At 47.3% G+C, this 14,269-nt stretch overlaps 1 protein-coding gene across 5 annotated transcripts in view; it reads left to right on the plus strand.

The window, feature by feature from the left end:
- unc79 (unc-79 homolog, NALCN channel complex subunit) overlaps positions 1 to 14,269 on the plus strand; it is a 110,116-nt gene that overhangs the window by 32,252 nt on the left and 63,595 nt on the right. For all 5 annotated transcript variants that reach the window (XM_084096585.1, XM_084096586.1, XM_084096587.1 and 2 more), the window contains exons 9-13: positions 814 to 902; positions 2,592 to 2,632; positions 3,389 to 3,417; positions 4,490 to 4,719; positions 4,971 to 5,142. In XM_084096585.1, the coding sequence (XP_083952711.1) occupies positions 814 to 902; positions 2,592 to 2,632; positions 3,389 to 3,417; positions 4,490 to 4,719; positions 4,971 to 5,142 (561 nt within the window). The remainder of the gene's footprint in view (positions 1 to 813; positions 903 to 2,591; positions 2,633 to 3,388; positions 3,418 to 4,489; positions 4,720 to 4,970; positions 5,143 to 14,269) is intronic.

The raw sequence follows: 14,269 nt of genomic DNA on the forward strand, positions 1-14,269 counted from the left end.
GCGGTGTGTGTGCTCTAGTGTGCGGTGTGTGTGTGCTCTAGTGTGTGGTGTGTGTGTGCTCTAGTGTGCGGTGTGTGTGTGCTCTGGTGTGTGTGTGTGTGTGCTCTAGTGTATGGTGTGTGTGTGCTCTAGTGTGTGGTGTGTGTGTGCTCTAGTGTGCTCTAGTGTGCGGTGTGTGTGTGCTCTAGTGTGCGGTGTGTGTGTGCTCTAGTGTGCGGTGTGTGTGTGCTCTGGTGTGTGTGTGCTCTAGTGTGTGGTGTGTGTGTGTGCTCTAGTGTGTGGTGTGTGTGCTCTAGTGTGCTCTAGTGTGCGGTGTGTGTGTGCTCTAGTGTGCGGTGTGTGTGTGTGTGTGTGTGTGCTCTAGTGTGCGGTGTGTGTGTGTGCTCTAGTGTGCGGTGTGTGTGTGTGCTCTAGTGTGCGGTGTGTGTGTGTGCTCTAGTGTGCGGTGTGTGTGTGCTCTAGTGTGCGCTGACGGTGTGTGTGTGCTCTAGTGTGCGGTGTGTGTTGACGGTGTGTGTGTGCTCTAGTGTGTAGTGTGTGTGCTCTAGTGTGTGTGCTGTAGTGTGTAGTGTGTGTGCTGTAGTGTGTAGTGTGTAGTGTGTGTGCTCTAGTGTGTGTGCTGTAGTGTGTGGTGTGTGTTGATGGTGTGTGTGTGCTCTAGTGTGTGTGCTGTAGTGTGTGGTGTGTGTTGACGGTGTGTGTGTGCTCTAGTGTGTAGTGTGTGCTCTAGTGTGTGTGTGTTGTAGTGTGCGCTGACGGTGTGTGTGTGCTCTAGTGTGTGGTGTGTGTTGACGGTGTGTGTGTGTCTTCCAGATGTGCATTGACCCGACGCTCTCGGTCGCGCTGGGAGACAAGCCCCCGCCGCTCTACATCTGTGAGGAGTGCAGCCAGAGGATCGCCGGGTGAGCCGTCCTCATCACAGGGTCATGGGTCATGGGGTCAAATTACAGGGGTCATGGGGTCAAATTACTGTAGAAAATAGGTTTAGATAGCACAGTGTCAGAGAGACAGGACTGGGTAACTCAATCACTTTTGATCTGTATGTCAGGGATGTTTAACTTGAAGTATAATACACAATAGCAGCAGTTGATCGGACAGCGTAACACTCACCCCGGATCTCCACAAACTGTGGAACGGCTGCGTGTCGGCTCCGCGTCCGCCGTCCTTCAGTACCCACCAGGTCCGGATTTGTTGCGGCACGGCTGCGGCCATGACTGACAGCTGAGGTCACGAGGACCCACGTGAGATCTCGCGAATTCTCGTATGATGGTGCGATATAAGTGCTGACTTTATGCGGAGCTCTCCGGCATCCCCTCCGGCATCCCCTCCGGCATCCCCTCCGGCATCCCCTCCGGCATCCCCTCCGGCATCCCCTCCGGCATCCTCTCCGGCATCCTCTCCGGCATCCCCTCCGGCATCCCCTCCGGCATCCCCTCCTCTCCGGCATCCCCTCCGGCATCCCCTCCGGCATCCCCTCCGGCATCCCCTCCTCTCCGGCATCCCCTCCGGCATCCTCTCCGGCATCCCCTCCTCTCCGGCATCCCCTCCGGCATCCCCTCCGGCATCCCCTCCGGCATCCTCTCCGGCATCCCCTCCTCTCCGGCATCCCCTCCTCTCCGGCATCCCCTCCGGCATCCCCTCCGGCATCCCCTCCGGCATCCTCTCCGGCATCCCCTCCTCTCCGGCATCCCCTCCTCTCCGGCATCCCCTCCGGCATCCTCTCCGGCATCCCCTCCGGCATCCTCTCCGGCATCCCCTCCGGCATCCCCTCCGGCATCCCCTCCGGCATCCTCTCCGGCATCCCCTCCGGCATCCCCTCCGGCATCCCCTCCGGCATCACCTCCGGCATCACCTCCGGCATCCTCTCCGGCATCCCCTCCGGCATCCCCTCCGGCATCCCCTCCGGCATCACCTCCGGCATCCCCTCCGGCATCCCCTCCGGCATCCTCTCCGGCATCCCCTCCGGCATCCTCTCCGGCATCCCCTCCGGCATCCCCTCCGGCATCCTCTCCGGCATCCCCTCCGGCATCCTCTCCGGCATCCCCTCCGGCATCCCCTCCGGCATCCCCTCCGGCATCACCTCCGGCATCCCCTCCGGCATCCTCTCCGGCATCCTCTCCGGCATCCTCTCCGGCATCCTCTCCGGTATCCTCTCCGGCATCCGGCAAAAACAGAAGCTCTGCGTATCTGCTCCGGAGGGCTGGGGATCGCAGCCGTTCCGCAGTCAGTGAAAATACACACATTGACTTTAATGGAAACCTATTGACTCCGCCGCTGTTCTGGAGCAGATCCGCAGCCGATCCACAGTTGGTGGAGATTAGGGGTAATGCACTGTAACGCTGAGACGGCACAGGAGCGCACTAGAGAACAAGACGATCTGCAGCAGGGAATGAAGCCCTTCTGAGCCCTCATGATGCTCTAGAATAATGAACTCCAAAAGATCAGGCAATATTTGATTCTGTATGTCTTTTTATCCGCCGTGGAAAGAGAAGAGTGTGTTTTCAGCTCAGATTAGATGATCAGCGTCAGAGAAGGAAGAGAATGAGAGAATGTGTGTATGAAGGTTCCTGAAGCTCTGTTGATGTTCACAGCGATCATGCCGAGTGGCTCGTGGACGTGCTCCTGCCGCAAGGTCAGTGTCAGAACACACACTACACACACTACACACTACACACACACACACTGCACACACACTGCACACACACACACTGCACACACACACACACACACACACTACACACTACACTGCACACACACACTGCACACACACACACACTACACACTACACTGCACACACACTACACACTACACTGCACACACACACTCATCTGAACATCAGTCCTCCGTCATATAGAGCCAGTGTGAGCTCTCTCTTCTGTGGAACATGGGAAGATACTTGGAGGAATGTTAGGAACAGTTTCGCTGGCTGAGACATTCTTCAAAATATCTTCATTTTTGTTTGTGTTAAAAGAAAGAAAGTCACACAGGAAAATGAAAATGAACAGAATGATCAGTTTAGTCTAAAACGAGGATATGTCATAGACTTCTTGTATTTCTATAAACCCAACGCTCAAATCTACAGAGAAATACATCAGTCTGCATGTTTCTCACGGCAGTCTTGCGTTACGCTTCCCAATACATCACTTTAGTTTTATGAACTGTCAATCAAAAACACATTTTTACATCATTTATTGATCTAGGACGGTTAATGTTAATTTATAAATCATTGTTAATTCATGTTCGTTCATTAGGATGTGAACTGTTCATGTTTGAATGTATTAGGATGTGTAGGAAATAGATTAATAAATGCTGTGATTGTTAGTTGATGTGAAAGTGAACATATCTTTTTCTGCTCGTGTATCTTAACGATGTGCTCATGCTTTCACAGCGGAGATCTCTGCTATATGCCAGAAGAAGGTAAGAGGTGTGTGTGTGTGTGTGTGTGTGTGTGTGTGTGTGTGTGTGTGTCCGTGAGAGGGGGGTCATCACTATCAGCTCATCTGTCAATCACTGCATCATCTCACGTTTTTAAAGCAATATAGACCCAAGCAAAGAGCTGTTCGACTCTGGCTGACCAGATGAACTCTAGAGGAGCCGAGTCAGTGTTGTTTAATGAGGAAGATGTTTTCAAGACGTTTCCAAATTACCAACCAAGACAAAATATCCAGAAAATAAATCAAACACTGATCAAGTTACAAAAGTCAAAGTTGAGTCCTCTGAGCTGTTCTCCGTCAGATGATGGGCTGATGAGCACTGAGGCTGAGGTGATGTTAGTGGATACACAGATGTAGAGAGTGATTACTCTCTCACCAACATTCAGGCCTTTGTGTCTTTTGTTTTTGTGTTTTGTGTTAACCTCTCTGTTTTGTTTAAATGCAAATTAACATTTGATATGTATGACATAAAGCTGGTGCCAGAGAGGATGCGAAGAGAGTTTCCCTTTTCAGTTGGTTTAAAGTTAAGAAATTAAATGTATAATTCGAAAGTGTAAAAATGACTTTCATCAGTGTGTATGCTCCATCTGTAGGCACAGAAAGGTCTTTTTAAACACTCTAAATACTGTGATTTTAATGTACTGAAAATGCAGCTCTAGACAGACAGCACCAGAACCACATGAGGCCAGCAAGAACTGTCTTGTTAAATTAATTGAGACGAATGATTTATGTGATGTTTGGAGGCTTTTTCATATTACTCAGCGTCAGTATACTTGGACTCATGTTAAAGATAATTCTGCGATAATTAATGCGATATGGCTCAGCTTGTCAGTTAACTACGGCTCTGTGTAGTAAATGCCGCTCCATTTGAAAGCAGGTGATGGCGATTTACTACTAATCAAGGAACCGGCTTTGCTGATGAGATGCGCCTAACAATGTCATGCGATATATCGCCCAGCCCTAGACATAGGGAAGGTCAATATAAAACATCTGTGCCTACAGTATACTCACAAGGGACATGACTAGATCTCCCTCTCTCCCTCTCTCCCTCTCAGAACTGCAGCTCTCACGTCCGGCGCGCTGTCGTCACCTGCTTCTCGGCAGGCTGCTGCGGTCGCCATGGCAACCGGCCGGTGCGCTACTGCAAGCGTTGCCATGTGAACCACCACAGCAGTGAGGTGGGGGCGTCGGCGGAGACTCACCTGTACCAGACGTCACCTCCGCCCATCAACACGCGCGAGTGCGGCGCGGAGGAGCTGGTGTGCACCGTGGAGGCCGTCATCAGGTCATCACATGCTCCTGTCACTGAGAGCACTTTCACTCAGGCCTTTCTTTATTTCATACAGCTACAGAGCTGTTAGCAAACTAAGTATCACCAGGTCTAAAGCTGCAGTAATAATACTCTTGATTAATATATTTCAGTTTGCTTGATTGTGAATAAGACACATTATTTTAAGACACATTTCCACTGCATGTCTGAAATACTTTTTGATATAAAACAAGCATAAATGAGAGTGATCTGATGCATGTTGGCAGTTTGCTGAAAGAGGCTGAGATCCACGCGGAGCTGCGGGAGTTTGAGCTGAACCGCCGGCGTCAGATGGGTCTGTCTTCTTCCCATCATTCCCTGGACAACCTGGAGTTTGACAACAAAGAGGACGACCAGCATGACCAGAGACTGCTCAGTCAGTTCGGCATCTGGTTCCTGGTGTGTGACACGTTACATACATGTGTTTCTGCACACACTCACTTCAAAACACCCTCTCTACGCTCTCATCACAGCTAATAACACAACCATATACATCATAATTAGTACTCAAAAAACGAATAGTCTTTATACTCATTTCCAAAGTATCAGTAGACACAAATTTGATGAAAATGTACTTTTATTTCTGCTGTTCCATAAGCGCGCTTGGATTTTCATTCAGTCTCCTGCTGTTGTTCAGAACAATTATTTTTAACATACATAATCATTTATGATTTTGAATCATCCCTTTTCTTACAAGTGTGTTAACATTAGACATTAGTGTAGTTGTATTCTAATTTCAGAATTTTCTGAAATTATTTCAACTGCTGATTCCAGAATTTAAGACCTGATTTAATAGAATATAAGGATAATTCTATTAATGACTATTATTTTGACCTCCCATCCTTCACACAAGCTGCTTCTGCACCATCACATCTATTACACCTGCTTCTTATTGAGTGAAAACCATGAAAATATTGAGTTGTGCATATAACTACTGTTCCCATTTAGTCGGTACAACACTATGGGAGTGTGTTGTCTACTATGAGATCGCACTCTTGCGCCATCTGCTGAAGACACCTTTATTCATGCCTGAAAGGCCAATGACGCATGACTTCGTGGGCGAGACCAGCCCGGTTAAACTCAAGGGACCAGCATTGCCACATACCTATCTTTCAAGGGAGCGACGGCCTCGGGTTAAAGAACCCCTGTGCTGAGCACGAACTCAGCTACCATCGCTGCATCGGCACCGGCGCGCAGTGACACTTCCCATGACGTTTCTATGTCCCTCGTTGAGTTTCCGTGTCCCTCGTCAACACTCTCCAGACACACTCCAGACACACTCCAGACACACTCCAGACACACTCCCGACACACTCCCGACACACTCCAGACACACCCCGACACACTCCCGACACACTCCAGACACACTCCCGACACACTCCCGACACACTCCAGACACACTCCCAACACACTTCAGACACTCTCCAGACACTCTCCCAACACACTCCAGACACTCTCCCAAAACACTCCCGACACACTCCAGACACACTCCCGACACTCTCCCAAAACACTCCCGACACTCTCCCAAAACACTCCCGACACCCCCGACACACTCCCGACACACTCCAGACACACTCCCGACACAATCCAGAGACACTCCCGACACACTCCAGACACACTTCCGACACACTCCAGACACACTCCCGACACACTCCCGACACACTCCCGACACTCTCCCGACACTCTCCCAAAACACTCCCGACACACCCCCGACACACTCCAGACACACTCCCGACAAAGTCCAGACACACTCCAGACACACCCCCGACACACTCCAGACACGCTCCCAACACACTCCACACACACTCCCGACACTCTCCCAAAACACCCCTGACACACCCCCGACACACTCCAGACACGCTCCCGACACACTCCAGACACACTCCTGACACACTCCAGACACACTCCCGACACTCTCCAGACACACTCCACACTCCAGACACACTCCTGACACTCTCCAGACACACTCCAGACACACTCCCGACACACTCCCGACACTCTCCCGACACTCTCCCAAAACACTCCCGACACACCCCCGACACACTCCAGACACACTCTTTACAAAGTCCAGACACACTCCAGACACACCCCCGACACACTCCAGACACGCTCCCAACACACTCCCGACACTCTCCCAAAACACCCCTGACACACTCCAGACACACTCCCAACACACTCCAGACACACTCCTGACACACCCCCGACACACTCCAGACACGCTCCCAACACACTCCAGACACACTCCTGACACACTCCAGACACACTCCCGACACACTCCCGACACTCTCCAGACACACTCCAGACACACTCCTGACACTCTCCAGACACACTCCACACTCCTGACACACTCCTGACACTCTCCAGACACACTCCAGACACACTCCCGACACACTCCAGACACACTCCCGACACACTCCCAACACACTCCAAACACACCCTTACACACTCCTGACACACCCCCGACACGGAGCGTCCTAGGCTTTTCCGTGCTGATGGCTTACACCCAAGCAGATTCGGAGCAGATCTTTTGTTGGATAACATCTCCAAAATGTTAAATACCTTTTGACTAGTAACCAAAAGTCCAAATCATAGTCTCTGCTGCACCAATTTAACTGATATAAATACTAGTGTTGAACATTGCATAGAAACTGTGTCTATTCCTCGTTTAGTGAGACCAAATAATAAATCTACTGCAGGATCTAGGAACAATCTAATTGTTATTAATCCAGAAAATGTTGCTATTAGTAAACAAAAACAATTTTTAAAGCTAGGTCTTCTAAACATTAGATCACTCACATCTAAGGCAGTTATTGTAAATGAAATAGTCACAGATAATAGCTTCGATGTACTTTGCCTTACTGAAACCTGGCTTAAACCAAATGATTATTTCGGTCTAAATGAGTCTACTCCATCTGGATACTCCTATAAGCACAAGCCCCGTCTGATTGGTCGTGGCGGCGGTGTTGCAACAATCTATAGAGATATTCTCAATGTTACTCAGAAAACGGGTTATAAGTTTATTTCGTTTGAAGTACTTGTATTAAATGTTACGCTCTTAGATGTTAGAAAAACATCCCTATTATCTCTAGCCTTGGCTACCGTATATAGACCGCCTGGGCCTTACGCTGATTTCCTAAAAGAGTTTGCAGATTTTCTCTCAGACCTATTAGTCAATGTCGATAAAGCATTAATTGTTGGAGATTTTAACATACATGTAGACAATCCAAATGATGCGTTAGGGGCTGCGTTTACAGATTTATTAAACTCCTTTGGGGTCAAGCAAAACGTCACCGGACCAACTCATCGTCTTAATCACACACTCGATTTAATTATATCATATGGAACCGATCCAACTGATATAGATATCATTCCACAAAGTGATGATGTCACTGACCATTACATGGTAACTTGCATATTACGTACTGCTGTAATATGTCATGCTGCGCCGCGTTATCGACCAGGCAGAACAATCCTTCCATCCACCATAGATAATTTCTCAAATTGCTTATCTAATCTGTCTCATCTGCTGCCTGAACCCAAACAAACAGATGAACTAGAAGAACTAACTAGCACTATGAGCACCATTCTCTCTAGAACATTGGATGTTGTTGCACCTATTAAATAAAAAAAGGTCAGAGAGAAAATTAAAGCACCATGGTACAACAATACTACGCATGTTCTAAAGAGAGAAACCCGTAATTTAGAGCGTAAATGGAAAAAAAAACTAATTTAGAGGTCTTTAGAATCGCGTGGAAAGACAGTATGTCACGTTATAAAAAGGCCCTAAAAGCGGCCAGGGCTGAGCACCTCCGCAAACTAATAGAAAATAATCCTAGGTTTTTATTTAATACCGTGGCTAGACTAACAAATAAACAGAAGTCACCCAAACAAAATATCCCGTTACAGTTCAGTAGTAATGATTTCATGAACTTCTTCACTGAGAAAATAGAAAGCATCAGAACCACAATTGTAAACGTTCAATCTTCAATTGCGCCTTATAATTCAGCCTCAATTATCACCCCTCAAGAACAATTACAGTGCTTTACAACTATAGAACAAAAAGAGTTAAATAAACTTATCACTACATCTAAAACAACAACATGTTTATTAGATCCTATACCAACTAAATTACTGAAAGAAGTGTTACCTGTAGTGGAAGAGCCTCTCCTCAATATTATTAACTCATCTTTATCTTTAGGTCATGTTCCTAGAACATTTAAACTGGCAGTTATAAAACCTCTCATTAAGAAACCACAATTAGACCCGCATAATCTAGCAAATTATAGACCCATTTCAAATCTTCCATTTATGTCTAAAATATTAGAAAAAGTTGTGTCCGCTCAACTGGGCTCTTTCTTACAAGAAAATGATATCTATGAAAAGTTTCAGTCTGGATTCAGGCCGCATCATAGCACTGAAACTGCGCTCGTTAAAATCACAAATGATTTACTTTTAGCTTCTGACCAAGGCTGTTTCTCAATACTAGTTTTACTTGATCTAAGTGCTGCATTCGATACTATAGATCACACAATACTCTTAGATCGACTACAAAATTATACTGGTGTTCAAGGACAAGCATTAAGCTGGTTCAAATCATACCTATCTGACCGCTACCATTTTGTCTCTTTAAATGGAGAAAAATCGATCATAACTCCAGTAAACTATGGAGTGCCGCAGGGATCTGTGTTGGGCCCTCTGTTATTCTCAATATATATGCTGCCACTTGGAAATATTATAAGGAAACATGGAATTAGTTTCCATTGTTATGCTGATGACACTCAAATATATATTTCATCACGGCCGGATGAAAACGCTAAATTATCCAAATTGACAGAATGTGTTAAAGATATCAAAGATTGGATGACGCGTAATTTTCTTTTATTAAATCCAGACAAGACAGAGGTACTAATCATCGGTTCAAAAAACCGCCCACAGAACCTCTCACAATACAATTTTAACATCGTAGGATGTCCTGTTACTTTATCCTCTACAGTAAAAGACCTGGGTGTTATACTCGATTGCAACCTGTCTTTTGAAAATCATATTTCATATGTTACAAGAACAGCCTTTTTCCACCTTAGAAACACTGCTAAGCTACGTAATATGCTATCAGTTTCCGATGCAGAAAAGTTAGTTCATGCATTCATGACCTCGAGACTAGATTACTGTAATGCTTTATTAGCTGGTTGTCCTGCATCCTCAATAAACAAGCTACAGTTAGTCCAAAATGCAGCCGCTAGAGTTCTTACTAGATCAAGAAAATATGATCATATAACACCGATTTTATCATCACTGCATTGGTTACCTATAAAGTTCCGTATCAATTACAAGGTATTGCTACTGACTTATAAAGCCCTAAACGGCTTAGCTCCAGTCTATTTAACGGATCTTCTATCGCCCTATAATCCATCGCGCTCTGTAAGATCACTAAATTCGAGGCTTTTGGTCATACCTAGGATATCCAGATCCACCAAAGGAGGGAGAGCATTTTCACAGTTAGCTCCGAAACTCTGGAATAGCCTTCCTGATACTGTTCGTTGCTCAGACTCGCTCTCCCAGTTTAAAACTAGATTAAAGACGCATCTCTTCAGCCAGGCATTCATATAACATTTTAAATCTTACTGTTCAAACTACAACCTGGCCTCAAGTTCATAAATGCCAGAGGAGAACTGGCCCCCGACTGAGCCTGGGTTCTCCCAAGGTTTTTTTTTTCTCCATTGGGTCACCTGATGGAGTTTTAGGACACCATTAGGTCACTTGATGGAGTTTTCGGTTCCTTGCCACTGTTGCCTTTGGCTTGCTCAGTTGGGGATATTTTGGGGATATTAATTTAATTTTATCAATCAATAAATTTACACTAGAAACAACCTTGTTGTGTTATTTTGGTTTAATGCTGTGAAGCTGCTTTGATGCAATCTGTATTGTGAAAAGCGCTATATAAATACACTTGACTTGACTTGACTTGACACTCCCGACACACTCCAAACACACCCTTACACACTCCCGACACACTCCCAACACACTCCAGACACACTCCCGACACTCTCCCAAAACACCCCCGACACACCCCCGACACACTCCAGACACGCTCCCAACACACTCCAGACACACTCCTGACACACTCCAGACACACTCCCGACACTCTCCAGACACACTCCACACTCCAGACACACTCCTGACACTCTCCAGACACACTTCCGACACAGTCCAGACACACTCCAGAGACACTCCCAAAACACTCCCGAAACCCCCCCGACACACTCCAGACACACTCCCGACACACCCCAACATACTCCCGACACACTCTAAACACACCCCGACACACTCCCGACACACTCCAGACACACTCCCGACACACCCTTACACACTCCCGACACACTCCCGACACACTCCTGACACACTCCTGACACACTCCCGACACACTCCAAACACACTCCAGACACACTCCCGACACACTCCAAACACACCCTTACACACTCCCGACACACTCCAGACACACTCACGACACACTCAGAATCAGAATCAGAATCAGAAAGAGCTTTATTGCCAAGTGTGCTTGCACACTCCCGACACACTCCTGACACACTCCCGACACACTCCAAACACACTCCAGACACACTCCAAACACACTCCAAACACACCCTTACACACTCCAGACACACTCCCGACACTCTCCCGACACACTCCCGACACACTCCAGACACACTCCCGACACTCTCCAGACACACTCCCGACACACTCCAGACACACTCCCGACACACTCCTGACACACTCCTGACACACTCCCGACACTCTCCCAAAACACTCCCGACACACTCCCGACACACTCCCGACACACTCCCGACACTCTCCAGACACACTCCCGACACACTCCAGACACACTCCCGACACACTCCCGACACACTCCAGACACACTCCCGACACACTCCAGACACACTCCCAAAACACTCCCGACACACTCCCGACACACTCCCGACACTCTCCCAAAACACTCCAGACACACTCCCGACACACTCCAGACACACTCCTGACACAGTCCAGACACACTCCCGACACACTCCCGACACACTCCAGACACACTCCTGACACAGTCCAGACACACTCCCGACACACTCCCGACACACTCCCTACACTCTCCCAAAACACTCCCGACACACTCCCGACACTCTCCAGACACACTCCCGACACTCTCCAGCAGGGTGGGAATTATGTAATTTTAGGGGCAAGGCCATTTGGCCTCCACCTTTTTTTTTTTTTTAGGGGCACCAAGGCCATATGACAGGGCACAAAGGCCATCGTACAATTCGATGGTTTTCCCATTCAGATTGATACCATAACATCCTAATTTGGAATAAGACATGGATTATGACTTTTTTAATAAAAAAAAACATTTTTTAATGAGAGATAGAGAGAACGCCATTACATCCAGAAGGTATACACCCTCACACAACAATAGAAACAACATAAATGCCAATAAAAGCATTCAGAAACACCACAAATGCCAATAAAAGCATTCAGAAACAACACAAATGCCAATAAAAGCATTCAGAAACAACACAAATGCCGATAAATTAATAATTTCCTGCATTGTCGAACGCTCTTCTTCATGCGTTTCAAATATGGACTATAATGTTCAGTAGAGCGCCCTCAGGCTGCTGGTATGAATTGAAAACACAGCACATCAGTATACAGCGCTCATAATGATTACATCGACGCATTTGGCTATAAATTCAATAAAATATTATTCCTGTCAATAGAAATCTGATGTAAACTGAGAATATATCAATATTTCTCCAAATCTGCACACTTTTGAGCTAAGAGCCGTGAGGGACGTTGTTTTGTGAATCGCTTTCATGACGACAGCACAGGAGTTTTTTATGAATGGGAGCATCTGACGCTCATAATTCATATTAAAGGTATCGACTCATTTTTGCATTTCATAACTCCTGACACAAATTAAGACATAACTGTCAATATAAATTTCTCAGAATACAATAGTGGTCAAATACTGAAACGTGAGTCTTATATCTTTTTAATGATGTAAGTTATAGTTTGTCAAGGTAATAACATTAAATCTTATAGTAACTTTGAACTATTAAAAAAAAAAACGCTTTAGTGCGCCGACGCCGTTACCTCTGGAACCTTGCATAGGGCCCTTTTCTGAAAAGGGCACTTATCTACTAGCAAATAGATTTTGATATTTTTAGGTCAAACCGTTCTTGTCTGTCAGTCATATAATGCAGGTCTATGGTCACGGTCTCAAAGAGCAGCCATCCACAGAGTCCAAATTAAAACAATTCCCCATCGTAAGTACACATTGATGGCCTAAGACACGAAACGAGCGGTTTGTGTGAGAAAACGAACAGTATTTATATCGTTTTTACCTCTTATAACACAGCGACGTCCAAGTGATCTGAGGGCGCCCGCGCTTCCTGCTGTGTGACGTGTGCGCAGACTGGTGCATAGATAGACATATAGATTTCGCCTTGTCTACGGCAGTTCATGAACGAATGCCGTAGCCAAGGCGAAATCTAGTGTATATATCTATGCACCAGTGTAGACAACAGAGTGTCGTTCTTCTGTTGGTGCTGACGTTACATGCTTCTTGCACTGCTGTTTTGATGCGTGAGATCATCGATGTGATTATGACACTGCACCTGCGCGAATCCACAAACTAATTGAAGTTCAGAGACTACTTGGGTGGAACTTGGACAGGGCCAGGGCACACAGGCCACTGTGGCCGTACGATGATTTTTTTTTCACGGGGCATGAAGGCCAAAGTGTAGGGCAACGGCGGCCATGGCCGCGGTATAATTCCCACCCTGCTCTCCAGACACACTCCCGACACACTCCAGACACACTCCCGACACACTCCCGACACACTCCCGACACACTCCAGACACACTCCCAAAACACTCCCGACACACTCCCGACACTCTCCCAAAACACTCCAGACACACTCCCAACACACTCCAGACACACTCCCGACACTCTCCCAAAACACTCCCGACACTCCCCCGACACACCCCCGACACACCCCCGACACACTCCCGACACACTCCCGACACGCTCAAGACACACTCCAGACACACTCCCGACACACTCCCGACACACTCCTTACACTCTCCAGACACTCTCCAGACACACTCCAGACACACTCCCGACACACTCCCGACACACTCCAAACACACCCTTACACACTCCTGACACACTCCCGACACACTCCAGACACACTCCCGACACACCCTTACACACTCCCGACACACTCCCAACACACTACAGACACACTCCCGACACACTCCCGACACACCCTTACACACTCCTGACACACTCCCGACACACTCCAGACACACTCCAGACACACTCCAGACACACTCCCGACACACTCCCGACACGCTCCAGACACACTCCAGACACACTCCCGACACACTCCCGACACACTCCCGACACTCTCCAGACACACTCCACACTCCAGACACACTCCCGACACTCTCCAGACACACTCCACACTCCAGACACACTCCCGA

Source organism: Abramis brama, assembly GCF_963993115.1.
Source record: "Abramis brama genome assembly, chromosome: 21".
Lineage (NCBI taxonomy): Eukaryota > Metazoa > Chordata > Actinopteri > Cypriniformes > Leuciscidae > Abramis > Abramis brama.